Genomic DNA, 13,947 nt, shown 5'->3' with positions numbered 1-13,947 from the left:
TTCACAAGTGCTCAATAATGTTATAGCATAACGTCTAGTGGCCCTCATGAACAGCCTCTGCAAACATGAGCCAGAGGAAGTAAGTAAACCTCGCTGAGATATCCGCCTCATTTCCTACATCCATAAAGCCACACAGACTTCAGCACAACAGTACTTCTAGGTATCAAAAGTCACAGCCTTCCTGCCTTAGGCACAAAGCATTGGTGAGCTGCAGAGCATCTACATCCAGCTCACACTTCTTTGGGTGCTGCACTGGGCCATAGCTTGCAGGAGGACACTCAGATGGGGGGAAGCAGCTTCAACCTGTTCCACTTTCATCCACAGCTAGGACCGAGTAAGAGGGGGTTAAACTGATATGTCTTATCTCAGACCTTCTGGGGATTTCTGTATCAGCCACCACAAACAAAGCACTCAACTCTGAAATAAGTAACATTTGCAAATAATACATTCCAAGGTCAGAGGAATTATTGAACTTATAAAGCAGATATATTCATCAGACTTTTAAGCAAAGCTAAACACTGGCTGAGACTAACCCTCCACTCCAGCTCTTCTGTGCTGCATGAACAAGGTAGTTTCTAGCACAAATAAGCCAGCAAGAAACCAAATCAGTATGTCTATGGCAAGCAGTACTCAGCAAACAGGACCAGTCACCACACTAATTCCAGAGTGTGGGATTAAACTGCACGACTGCTGAAACAAATGCACAAAACAACGGCCAGAAACTCTGGATGAAATTCCTGTGTCTCTCCACAGCAGCACTTAACTTGCACCTTTCCAAAGCAACCCCTCTCCCCCTTGCTGGGGTGGTGAAGAGAGCTCTGATCATCACCAGCAAAACCTAAAGTGGTGGGAAAAACACCGCTGGCTATGAGCTGGAAACTAGGAAGGGACCTGGACCTGCTTTCCCTGACAATTCTATTGGATTTTCCTATTTTTAAACAATTCGGTGGATGAAGAATTTTGCCAAATGCCACGAGGCCATAGAGAGCCTGCCACCAGTGTGGCACAGAGAGCTGTACACACATGGGAAGGGGGGAACCCTCAGCCCCTGCACTTTGTGTTAGGTGCAAAAGTTTAGACACACTCCACTGAGTAAATTGCTTAATGCATCCATGACTATTCTGTAACACATCATACTTTTACTGTCAGCTGGTTTATATCCACAGTTTAGATTCTTCTAAAATTTACCAAACTGAAATACTTTTTGTTTTTATAAAAACAGTTGGGATTTTTCCTATGTTTTCCAAGCAGAACACCCCATGTAGGATCTCACCAACTCACAACCCAACACCAGGGCAGGAAGCCCAAAGCAAAGGAAAATATCCCAAAGGCCACGCACACATCAGGACTACCTCTCCCCTCGCAGCACCTGTAGAAAAGCAAATCCCTCCATTGGGCTGGGGCTTCCATTTCATCATTAAGATGCAATGTGAAAATAAGTACCAAAATGAACAGATCCATTAAGCAGCAGAAACACAGCAAAGTGGTTGGCGACTTCTGCAGTGAGAGCGATCTACACCCGAGAGGCGCCTGTGTGCACACCACTTAGCTTTGTAACACCCTCATGGCCTTCAGCCTCTGGGACAGCCTGGGATGCACTGATGGACAGAGAAGCAAACCTGGGGGAAGCCTCTTTCTTGATTCTTTCCTTTTGGAAGGAGCACGGTGATAGTTTTGTTTTCCAGGCACCCACAGCCCCTAATCCTGGGCTGCGGAGGGGCCCGGGGACCCCTTTTCCCGCGCAGCAGCCGGGGTTATCGGCAGCAGGGCAGGTCTGTGGAGCTGTAATTGCCCTGTCAGGCAGCTGAAAGGCGCTCACCTTTAGCTGATGCCACTTCAAAATGAAATTCTTTCTTTGGCATGGCTATGTCTGATATGCAGGCATCAAAGGGGAGGCAGCAGGTCGCCGATGCCCCGGGCCACACATTTCCTTTCTAAAGGCAGGAATGAGAGTGTCAGCTCCGGGCCGAGGGGGCCCCCAGAGCCCCAGCAGCAATAACCCCGGCTCCCTACACAGCTCCCCAGCCATGGGGTGATCGCTTCATCCACCACAGCCCTGTGAGTGCTGTTGCATCCCTGTGAGCACCCACAGAGCCCTGCCACACCAGGGACTGAGTCAGTCCCTGTAGCAAGCACCCATTACAGCCTTGTGGGTGCCAGCAGTCTGTTGGGGACCACACAGCACCCAGCTGGGGAGGCACAGAGCCACCCTAAGGCTCTGTAGCAGTGGAGGGAACTCTGTGGTCTGCTCCTGTGCACCCGGTGAGATTAGGGGTGGAAACACCTCACTGGCACAGCAGAGGCTGAGGGCTGTTTTTCTGTTTTGCAGGGCCATGCTTGCCTCCCCCTGCAGCTCCCATCTCCTCTCTCCACCTGCACTCTTCAGGGAGCCAAGGCTTTTGGCAAGCTTTCCACTCCAGTTTTTATTGGTTTCAACTAAGCTGCCCCTTTCAAGGGTTGGAAAGCTCCAATCATTAAAGAAATAATGAAGAAAAAAAAGCAACATGCACCCTTACCCTCCTGCCCTCCCTCCCAGCTCCCCCAATGGCCAAGGGCACAAGCCCGATGCACATATCCTGCTGTGCCACCCAGCCCAGGGCACAGCTCCCTATCTCCCAAGCCAAAGACAGTCAAATGCATTTGAGCCAGAGCTTTCAGGCCCTAGGTACCTCCAAACATACCTGCTCAGGTCTGATCACCTTCCTGCTCGGAAGCAATTTGGAAAGGACACAGCACAGGTAGCTATTAGCAAACACATATTTAACTGCTGAAGGTATCTTTTTTTCCTCTCTCTCTTTTTTGGCATTGTAATGGGGCGATTTGATCTTCAAAGGACCCGTGCAAACCTTTGATGCTTCCCAAAGAAGTCAATCTCCAGTGGGAAGGAGAAAGGGGGGGGGAAATGTGAGTAGTTTTAAAACCTGGGGAATCCTGAAGACAGAGGAAGGGTATAAAACCCAGTGGGTTTAGCATAAAGCCCTCAGGTAAATCTTCACCTTCTTTTCAAATGCATGTTTGGTGGGTTGCTTTGCAAAGGCTTGGGCCAGGTTAGCAAGGTCGGCTCTATCACCAGCAGCTGGGAGAAGCAGCTCTTAATCTCCAGGGACCCTCATCTCCCACGTGGCGCAGCCCCAGCACAGGGGGATCCGCGGTACCTCGGCAAGAAATAGAAAGACTGAAATTTGCAAAGCCTTTAAGGAGAAAAGGGATGAGGAGGGGAGAGCATGGGGGAGGGAAAGGGGGAAGAAGATGAAGAGAAGATATTGTTCCCTGCTGCACTCCCAGCCAGCACAGCCTCAGCAGCACCCTGAGAGGAGAGACACAAAATGCATTTACCTTTAAAATAATGACTCATTTTATTTTTTCTTTTAATATGTAGTTATAAATATATTTTGTCAAAATATATGATCATTATTGTCAAAAACATTTGCACATAAAGTCATAAATAAGGTCAAGGTGAACATTTAGTTTAGAGAAGAGTCCAGCTATAGCAAGCAGTTCTGGGGTGGGATGAGAGGGTGAGAGAAGGGGAGAGGGTGGCAGGGAAGGGGGTCAGCGGCACCCGCACCCCTCCACCACCATCTCCTGGTAGTTTTTCAGGACCACCTTGTCATACTCATCCAAGTAGAGCATGGAGATGGCGCTCAGCTCCGTGGGCACGCAGCAGGCCTTGGGGATGCTGGAGTTCACGGAGTTCACCAGCGTCTGCACGATGGCATGGTTCGTGGAGTTGAGGTGGTCGGCCAGAGGGAAGGGGCAGTCCCCGTGGCAGTAAAATGCCTGGTAGCCCGGGGGTGCCACGATCCAGTCGTTCCAGCCCACGTCGCTGAAATCCACATAGAGGGCATGGCGGCGGCAGTTTTTTTTGTTCTTGCGGGAACGCTGGTGCTTGGGGCTCCGGCGGGCTCTGCGGGTCAGTGCGTGGCCTCGCCCGTCGTGCCCAAAAGTGACCAGGAGCGGCCGGAGCTGAGCCCAGTCCCCGTGCCCTTGAGGTAAAGATCGGCTAATCCTGACGTGTTTGCCCTGGTGAGTCTGTGCGTGGTGGAGGTGCGTCACCTCGATCACCAGTCCGTGGTTCGGCTGCTTGTCCTTGGTCCACCGGATCACAGCCGGGCTCACATCAAAGGTCTCCCAGCGCGTCACGTTGTGGTGCACCAGACGTGTGTCCAACAGGCGCGTAATGGCCTGAGCACGCTCCGACAGCGGCTTCATCACTTCGTAAATGTTTATCCGGTGGAAGCCCCTCTCCCACGCCGCGCTCGGCTCCTCCACCTGCTCCCGGTACAGCCGCAGCTCCGCCGACGAGATCACCTCGTTTTCCGGCACACTGCTGAGGTTGAAGACGAACCGGATCCTGGGTGCCTCGCTGGGACCCGGCACGGTCTCCAGGTGCTCTGGAGGGGAGAAGCGGTACAAAAAACAAACAAGAGCACATCAGCCTCGGGGCATTCAGCCACAGCCGCCGGCGCAACCACAGCTCGCACCCTCGCTTCACCGGCTCCTTTCTGCTCCCCAGAGCATCCCTTCCTGCCAGATCCGGAGCAGATCCTGCCCCAGCACCTCTCGCTCAGCCCCCGCATGCCTGCGCCTGCACCGGGTCACCCCTTTCAGTCTCACTTCCCCTTTCGGGGAGGCTTTTCCCCTTCTCCCCCCAGTCTCCCTAAAATCACCTCCCCGGCAAGGTGCAGTGCCACGGAGCACAGAGGTGCCTTGTTACGGGGCGCAGGGGGAGAAGGAGAAGCAAATTCCAACGCAGTAATGATGCGGCTGGATTAATAATTCAGATTTACTTTGGAAAAGAAACATCCGCTAGGAAACATTTGGATCAGATTACAAGGGCCTATTGAATAAACCTTATAAACACACAGCTGTAAGTATTAAATTCGAGTACGTTTTTTTTTATTATTATTATCCCCCCCCCCCCTTAAGAGCAAACCCAGGCAGCAACCGCTTTGATAGTTCAAAAGAAACACACCAGGGGCGAGATCCCGCCCTCGTTTTACTCCTGCATCCGATCCAGAGCCATTAAATCCACGCGAGCCCAGGGAGTGACCCCGCGGCAGAGGCACTGCAGGAAACTCGCTGTTGTCAACAGAAGTGAAAGCACCTCAAAATACGGTCAAGCTCGACTTAAGCACAGGATGCTGGAAAACACAGGGAGCAGCGCGCCTGTCACCCGCACACGGCAGCGGGGGGGGGGGGGGGGGGGAGTCCTCCCGTAAATTTAGGACTGGGGTCGTCCTGCTGCTAAAAGCATTTGTGAGCTTCCAAACGCAAGGCAATCCCGATCGCTAACGGGGCTGGGAATTTACCTCCTCCCATCACTGACCTTCATGGTGGAAACTCCTCACGGTGTTTGCCCGGCTGGTCGATCGCTCAGGGTACTGCAGGCTAATTTCCTGGAGACTTTCCTCCTCTTCTCCAGACTGGAGTCGATAGAGATCCAGCATGTAACTAGGAATGACGGCTGACTTGCTGGGCTGAGGCCGCCTTCGCAGCCCAAACATCTGCAGCAGAGTTGTTTCGAAACCCCGCAAGAGTTCATGGCTTTGGGCAGAGCGGCGTCCGGATCCGGCTTGTCCCTGAAGTTCTGCGACTTTCTTCCTGCCGGTCTCCGGTATCAGGCTAGCATGGTTCGTACCTCCTAGCAGGACTTGGCATAGTAGGATGACCATCAGCATTCGGTTACCAGGAATCATGGTGTCTCTGGGGGGTAAAAAACGCAACAACAAACAACAAGTAAAGTCAGCATGAGAAGCAACCCCCCTTCCTCCTCCTCCTCTTCCGAATAAACTTAAGGGGCAAAACGACACTAGAAGCAGCCCCGGAGCAGCAGTGCGCCGCCCGGAGCACCCGAGGGCCGACGAGTCTGCGGCGCATCCCGATCCCGATCCCGACCCCGCCGGGTGCGGACGAAGCTGCGGCAGGGCCCCGGCTCCCGACGGGGAAGGGGCGCCCGGCTCAGCACTCAGGGCGCCCACAGGTTCGCGTCCCGCCGCCGGACCCCGAGAGCGGGGACCGCGACGAAACAAAGTTTTAAAAATCCCTCAAACCAAGAACCGCGCTGAAAACCAACAGCGAGGAGCGGAGCCGAGGAAGAAGAGGGCTGTACTCACTGACAGCAAGCAAGGCATATCAGCACAGTCCATGATTCTGGAGAGCCAGCCCAGACCCAGCGCGCCGAAAGCCTCGGGGCAGCGGCTGCCGAGCGCCTCCCGCGATCGCCGCCCGGACGCAGTGCGGCCGCCGCCGCCGCCGGCCCCGGTTTTCTGCCGGCCCCGCAGTCACGTGGAGCCCCGCTCCCCGCCGCCCGGCCCGGCCCGGCCCGGCCCGCCCCTGCCCCCGCCCGGCCCGGCCCCGCGGGGGAAGGCCCGGCCCGCCCCGCCGCCCGCGCCAGGCTCCGGGCCCTCGGCGCCCGCCGCCCCGGGGAGGGGAGAGGCGGGGAGGGCCGGGGGCGGCCGGCAGGGCAGGGGGCTGGTCCCGGGGTCGGGACCCGCCGGTGCTGGGGGCCGAGCTGCGGCGGGTGTGGGACCCGGCAGCGCGGTCCCCGGGGGTGGGGAGGGGGAAGAGAGACCTCCTCTCCGCTCAGGTGCATCCCCCGGGACCGGCGCAACCCGCGGCCCCTCCTGCCCCTCGGTCTCTCCGCACACCGCGAGCACAGTCGGTGTGGAGGCCCCTGGCGGGACCCGCGGAGGAGCCGGGTCGGGAGGGGAAACTCGGGCAAGAGAAACTGGGGCAGCGCCTCTCCCCCGAGGAGAAAGGGGGTAGCGCCTGGGAATAAGAAGCAGCTGCACGGAGGAAGGGACGGCGGGGGGCTCAGCTGCCAGGCCCGTGGATTATGCCTGCTCCTTGCCTGGGTTCCCACTCGCCCTCTGGGTTTTCCCACCCTCCTCCTCCCCTTTCCCTCCCTGGATGCCGGAATAACTGTCCCCGCTTCCTGCCCGCCAGGTTCCCAGACCCCCACCTGGATGAGAAGCAGGCGCCTTGCCAAGCCAGCACGGGCTGTGTGCGGCCACGACTTCGCTGCTCCACAGGGGCACGAACAGGGATCTCTCGGAGGAGGGATGCTCCACAGTTCAACCCAGCGTTGCCCTGGGCCAGCTTTGGGATTGAGACCAACAGCCAGGCTGCCCCGGGCTGGAGGCTGCTCACAGGTTGGGTTTGGACGGGCTGGTCTGCCGCTTGCACACATCAAGTGGGCGCACTGGAAGTGATGTATGAACAAGACATGGAGAAGGCAGGTCCTGGACCAGAGGAGGCAATGAAGATGCTCAGAGGCATGGCGCACCTCTCCTACAGAGATAGGCAAAGAGAGCTGGACTTGTTCATCCTGGAGAAGGCTCTGGGGAGACCTTAGAGCACCTTCCAGTGCCTAAAGGAGCTGACAAGAAAGCTGGAGAGGGGCTTTGACGAGTGCCTATAAGGATAGGACAAGGGGAAAGGCTTTAAACTGACAGAGGGGAGATTTAGATTAGGTATAGGCACTGGCACAAGTTGCCAAGAGAAGCTGTGGCTGCCCCATCCCTGGCAGTGTTCAAAGCCAGGTTGGACGGGTCTTTGAGCAACCTGGTCTAGTGGAAGGTGTCCCTGCCTATAGCAGGGGGTTGGGACTGGATGAGCTTTAAGGTCTCTTCCAGACTAAACTGATCTGTGATTCTATGATTCTATGAAAGACCCTCTAATGAAGAGCACACACTTTGGAGAGACAGAGTGGATTGAATGACCCACAATAAATAAAGCTAACTTCACCGGACTATTAAAATATTGTCTTTCTGCCCCTTTGTGTTGGGCAAACTGTCATCCACAGAGAGAAAAGTTAATTAATTTATGAGACCGAAAGATATGATCGTGGAGTGGCCACAGGAACTCCTAAGTTCATCAGTTAACCACAACCAAAAGCCAGCTCAGAAACAATGACCATGAACCAGCCGGTTCCCACAAACCACCAGGCCACTGTGCCCAAGGGCACGGAAGCTCACAGCACTCCCTCACAACATTGCCCCAGAACTCACACACAATCAGATATGACTTCTTTTAATATTTCCCTTTACTTTGAGCTCCGACCTGACCCATGCATTAGAAAAGCTCAGGGATGTCACTGAAAGGACACGCACAGATAAAAGGCAGTGCTGACACTGTAATATCTCTGAGTTATTCCTATACCACTCGGAGTTTAAAAGAAACATCTGTTAGCAAGGTATTTGGACTATGAATCCATCAGAATTTGTGAAATATTGCTATCGCCATTTCAAATGTATCACACTGTGTGTTATTTTTAACAAGGAAAAACAATTTTTGGAGTAGCTGCTGTGCAAATTTTTAAAGTTAAATAACATTTTCATTGAAAATACTCCAGTCTATAAACAAAGTTTACGCAAGGGCCTGTATAGCACTGCTCTTAAAACAGACCTCTGGATCTGGAAAAGCAACTCGCTCCCTCTTTGTGGGAGCAGCAGCAATATGTTACATTCTTTGTCTAAAGACCTTGGTCAGACGTTGTTAGGATCAGAGAGGGGTCGTGTTTGAAACGTTTGTCACTGAGGAATTCAGTCCCATGGCATCCCGCGCTTGCTCTCCTAAGCCATGCCTTTAAACCCGGATCCAAAAAGTCACTGAAGTAATGCTGGTTAACCTCTGTGCAAGGAGGTGGCCAGCTGGGGACAGAAAGCCAGAGGAAAGCAGTGTGGTTTAGGCTCTTGTAGGAGGCAATAGTGTATTTGAGTAGTTTATTGGTTACTAAGAAGTGTTAGTCATGGGGAAAGCTGTAGTATTTATTCCGTAAAATGTAAATACATAACCCAAACCACAAAGGAATAACCGTGGATGGAAATAGTGTAGCATTTACGGAGGGAACTGAAATGAATTCCTACAGAAGCTGTATTTCCTCAGCCCCATAGAGAGTAATTCACCTTGAATGTTGCTTCTACTCAAGCCCGTGGAGTTACACATAGGCTGAATTCGGTCCAGGCACACTAAACAACCAAGTGTGTTATATATTCCAACCCAAAAACTGAATGCCAAAATAGAGCTAAAAATACAAATGTGGAAGGTTTGCAAAGCAAACACTGCTTAATTCAGATCCAACATTGTGCATTTTAAAGATCCAGCACATCAAAAATAGAGAACGTTATGTCTATGCCCAATGCAAGACATACCACCCCCCTGCACCACATCTGGCGTGGAGGACAAGGAGGACTGGTGTGGTTCTTGCCTGTGGTACAGTCCCAGCCATATTTAGGGTTCTGCTGACAGGTTTTTCCTTCTCTGACTTTTGTGAAGTCTTCTGAGAATCTCTGCACCTGGACAGCAAAACCATTGGCCTCCTCTGGAAGCTAAGCACCAGGTCACTGGGGTTGCCAGCCTCCAAAGAATGGCCAGAGAGGTGCTTCAGGTATGTACAGAGCTTGACTGTGACAGAAGACTTGCTTTGTAGGTGGCAGCAAGAAGCCCAGGAGTTGGCAGGTCTCCTGGAGTCCAAGTACCCCACTCTGCTTGAAGAGGCCACTAGCTGAGGGGCAACTGTTTGTTCTCTTTTGTTTTGGCCCAGTAACCATGGATTAGCACAGACATGTTCCTGATAAAATCCCATCCACTAACATTTGACCACATGTTTCCAGGTTTCATGTGCTCAGGACCCATCAGCAAACACTGCAGGTCGATGTTCAGCACCTGTAGAAATCAGGCCAGCTCTGTTTACAAGGCAAATTTTTCTCCTAATGGCAGCATTTCAGGAGATGCCTCTGGACTAGGGCAGAGAGAGACCTTCCCAAACCAGTTCTTGCATCCTATGTTATTTTTAGAGCAGCTGCACCTTTTGGCTCCAAAGTTTGCAAACAGCCCACCTTGGGAAAAAAACTTGTCTCACCAGATTTGTGCTTGAGCAGAAACAAGCCTAAAACCATAAATAAATAAATAAAGTCATATGTCAAAGATGTTTTAATGACATGAATTACAGGAGGAGATGCCAATAAGTGTGCTAAGATCAATTCCCTCCTACCTTTCCTTTCAACTGCCTAAGCTTGTCAATTAAAACAAAGGGAACTGAACAAACAATTCCAAGGGATTACATTTTCCAAAGTAGCTCTTCACTAAAGAGCTGGACTACAACAGGTGAAAACAAGTGCAGCTGCTTGAATGGCGAAAGGAAGGGGTTTTCACAATCCCTCCATGATTGCTCTGAACACTTCAGAGCTGTTCTGTTCTACCAGAATTTTCTGCCTTCGCTTGAATAAAGAAAATCGTACTTCTCCTGAAATACAGGACTGGGCCCAGCTTGGGCTTTATTTCTCCTTTACATTAAAGTGTCTCTGCTGAGGTGTCAGGACCATGTCTAGAACCACTCCTGAGCTAAGAAGAGAATCAGGTTCAGGATTGCTGTTTTATTCCAAACAATTGTTTGGATTTTGTTACAAATACATACAAAACCTCTGTGTGGGAACATTAAAACAAAAAATGAGTCCTTGAAAATGAGCTATAAAAAACGAGTCCTTGATAATCAGATAGATACACAGCAGCCAAAACAGTAGGATTGTCTGCTCTTTTCTGGTTTAAAGTTTTTAAGGATTATTTTTATTGTTTTTCAAATGCCATTAAAATGTTGCCTGTCCATGCAGAGAGAATCTTTAGTTGCTTTTACTTGACTCCTTCACTTTTTGTCACTTTTCAAAGAGCCCCAAGACTGAGCAAGCCTAGAGATGTCACCCTTCGCTTTTCATACATATGTTTCTGTCTTCTATGGGAATATAAGGTCTCTGCTGCTAAACATTGTTCCTTAAGAGACACTTGGGCAGTGCATCAAAACTAGGAGGCCTGGGTCTTAGGGAAGTGCTTCAGCAACATGTAAAATCAAGGTAGAGCCACTTTAATGGTCTGTTATTAAAATTCTCCTGAACTGTGTAGGGAACACCTCTGTAAGCCATCTGTTATAAAATCATCTACGCATCGATTGGTTTCCTTGATCAATGTTACAAGAAGAATGTGTAGTGGTCTCACACAGTTTATAGAATCATAGAATCATAGAATAGTTAGGGTTGGAAAGGACCTTAAGATCATCTAGTTCTAACCCCCTGCCACAGGCAGGGACACCTGGCACTAAACCATGCCACCCAAGGCTCCATCCAGCCTGGCCTTGAACACTGCCAGAGATGGAGCATTCACAATTTCCTTGGGCAACCCATTCCAGTGCCTCACCACCCGCACAGTGAAGAATTTCGTCCTTCTAGCTAATTTCTGGAAAGAAATGTTGCCTTTAGAACACATTTGCTTCTGCACTGTATTGCTCCCTGCTCAATCAAAGCCCCCAGAAGCAAGAAGGGCCTCCAGAAGATGAAGAACGCATTCCTCCTGCTCTGAAATTATAGCAGGTACTAATAAAGACCATCATACTTCTAACTTACACCATACAGCCATATGGCTATCGTTTTGGATCTGCTGAGTCGTTAATGCCACAATGAGAATACCACAAGCGTTGGCAGCTCCCTTACCATACATACCACTTCAGTGTGTCTCTAGCACTGATTGTGCCTTTGTCTGAGTTCAGCTGTGATTCTGATATTTCAAATGCTTTGCTGTTTTTCACTGGCAAGACTGCCAAAATCTCCACACAACCATGTAGCATCTCCAGGGTGCCAACATTTGTCTTTGTACTTTAATCGTATCTTGAGATCTGCTATCATCAGAAGCTTTAATGATTTCCAAGAATAGTATAAGGCATAAATAAGCAGAGCAGGACAACTGCTACCAAAATAATTCACACCAGCTCTGTGTGATTTTCAGCAAAGGACTTCTTCGTCTTGGATGGGGCTTTGAGCAACTTGTCTAGTAGAAGGTGTCCCTGCCCATAGCAGGGAGCTTGGAATTAGATGATCTTGAAGGTCCCTTCCAACCCAAACCATTCTGTGATTTTATTTTGACTATGTAGGTATCACAGGTGCTGGGAAATGTCAACACATCAAAGAATTTTGAGTTGGTTAATTTGAACATCCTACACTGACTAGGGATTCCCTATAGGGAAATACAGACATGCCCTGTGGTCTCCATCTCCAGTAATAATAAACTGGTGGGACTTGTTGGTAGCCACTGACAAAGTGCATGTTCACAAATAATCATCAGACCAAGGATCATTCTTAGAAAGTATTCACAGAATAATTTTACACAATGAATGTGTATGAATAGAGCATGAGCCTCCACAGACATGTGAGTTTCTGAGGGAAAAGCTCCTTCTCCACACACACACATATGAGGTGGAAGGTTGCATGGGTTTTATAGGTATTCCTTGTCAAGCCACTGTCCTACTTCTCACTCATATGTACTTTTATAAATGTATGTGCATTTAAATAAGTGTACACACAAAACCACACAGATACACATGTATCCACCACATTCAGCTAAAACATACTCAGAGCAGCAGGATCCTAACCAAGGTGGGACCTTGATGGGTTATTCTAGTATGAAACAAACCATGTTAGTGCAGCAGCTTTGTCAGAACAACTCAGTTCACTGCGAATATCCTACAGGTTTAATCCTTATGAAAGGGGTTAGGCCTTGTGCAGCAAGGACGGAGCTACAAGAACCTGCAGTCCTTCCTGACAAACCCTTTACTAGGACCTACTTCACTACAGTGCGGCGAGGCTCTCTGTTTTATTATTGATAAAGCAAGCTAACAAGTGAGGTGTTAGCTGGGTTTATTTTCAAGGTAGAGACATTCTTAGTTACTGTTACCTGCTCTGCTCTGTTCTGGGGCAGCAAAACCACTTGTAAGCAGAATCAAAACCCACCTCCTCTCCCAAAAAACTACTGCCCAAAAGCACCTGAGTGGGGGCACAGTTTGTGTCAACAGCAGTGAAACCTTCTTTTTTTGGCTCTTTTCTATATAAGCAGTTACCTATTTTCCCCTTCACTGCTTCCATCATGCATAGACACTGACTCAGCAGCCCAAAGGAGGCCTTTAGCTACTTGGGAAGTTCAAAGGCAATGGATTTGATGCAGTGCTGCAAGTACTGGGATGCCTAAAGCAAGACTGGCCTAATGATGGAGTTGATTTGGACTTCAGAAGGTCTAGGTTCAGCTTTGTGCTTCTGTGACACTGGCTGAATCACTGGGAACCTATTTTATCCAACTGACTAAGCATATGCTTTACAGTGAAGAGGAATTTAAAGAAATGGGGAAAGGAGGCGGTTAGAATTAAAGGCATGTCAGTGCCTCCATTCCAGAAGAACAAGAGCATTTTGCACCATTCTTAGAAATAAAGCAAAAATAAACATTAGTTCTAAACAGATCCTCAAATTCCAACCCAGCAAATAAAGGCTTTCAAACCATTTCAGTGGGGCTCCTACATTATTGGGAAGAGTAAAGTGACAGATGCTGTATGATCTCTTATTTACAGCATATGAAATGAAAGTTGTACTGCCCCATACATTGTGGAGATACATGCAGCAATTCACATCTCATCTACAGCAGAAAGACCTGGGCTGACTCTCTCCTGTCATACTCACTTGAGAAGGAGAACTGAAGGGAATCATTGCTGTGGGACATTCCAAAAACTCCTCCATAAGGAAGAAGCAAATGAATATGCCTGAAAACTGGGAATTAAACACATTGTAGTCAGAGGTGAGTTTCCAGCGATTTCCAGAAATAGTCATCAGGGCTTTAGATTACTGGCTGGCTGCCACATGGCCCCTGAACTGAAAAGAGGCCAATTTCTTGACCTGCAGGCTTCAATGCAAAGACAGTCTGTACTCTCTGATACCTTATCCAAACGATGTGGGCAAACCAGCGTTGTACGGGTGTACCGTGCTTGTCTAATCCCAAGGCAAACTGGGCTTTCTCTAAAGGCCTTTTGAAGGATCTACTTATTTTATTTTTTAAAATGCCGGTCACCAAATAGCTAATGGAGGAATAAAACTGAGGAAGAGGCACATGGAAAAGGGAGAAAGAGAGCTTTTAGGA

The 13,947-nt window shown here is 49.9% G+C and overlaps 1 protein-coding gene across 1 annotated transcript; it reads right to left on the bottom strand.

Annotated features, from left to right (window-relative positions):
* Nucleotides 1–3,331: 3,331 nt before the first annotated feature.
* BMP4 (bone morphogenetic protein 4) lies at nt 3,332–6,284 on the bottom strand. The gene is made up of 3 exons (XM_062618472.1): nt 6,117–6,284; nt 5,330–5,706; nt 3,332–4,394 (listed from the first exon to the last, which is right to left on the bottom strand). Exons 2-3 carry the CDS (start codon nt 5,697–5,699, stop codon nt 3,553–3,555), a joined length of 1,212 nt encoding a protein of 403 aa, XP_062474456.1. The 5' UTR covers nt 5,700–5,706; nt 6,117–6,284; the 3' UTR covers nt 3,332–3,552.
* Nucleotides 6,285–13,947: the final 7,663 nt, after the last annotated feature.

Source organism: Pezoporus occidentalis, unplaced genomic scaffold (genome assembly GCF_034315485.1).
Source record: "Pezoporus occidentalis ecotype Australia unplaced genomic scaffold, CSIRO_AGI_Poc_V1 ctg200, whole genome shotgun sequence".
NCBI lineage: Eukaryota > Metazoa > Chordata > Aves > Psittaciformes > Psittacidae > Pezoporus > Pezoporus occidentalis.
Note: the sequence above shows the minus strand (reverse complement) of the source record. Positions and strands in the feature narration are given on the sequence as shown.

What these genes read in the sequence shown, in the direction of transcription:
- BMP4 (XM_062618472.1), bottom strand. Translation starts at nt 5,699, where the DNA reads ATGATTCCTGGTAACCGAATGCTGATGGTCATCCTACTATGCCAAGTC. An exon ending in GAGGAGTTTCCACCATGAAG is followed by an intron (nt 4,395 to 5,329) that starts GTCAGTGATGGG and finishes TCTCCCCTCCAG; the next exon opens with AGCACCTGGAGACCGTGCCG.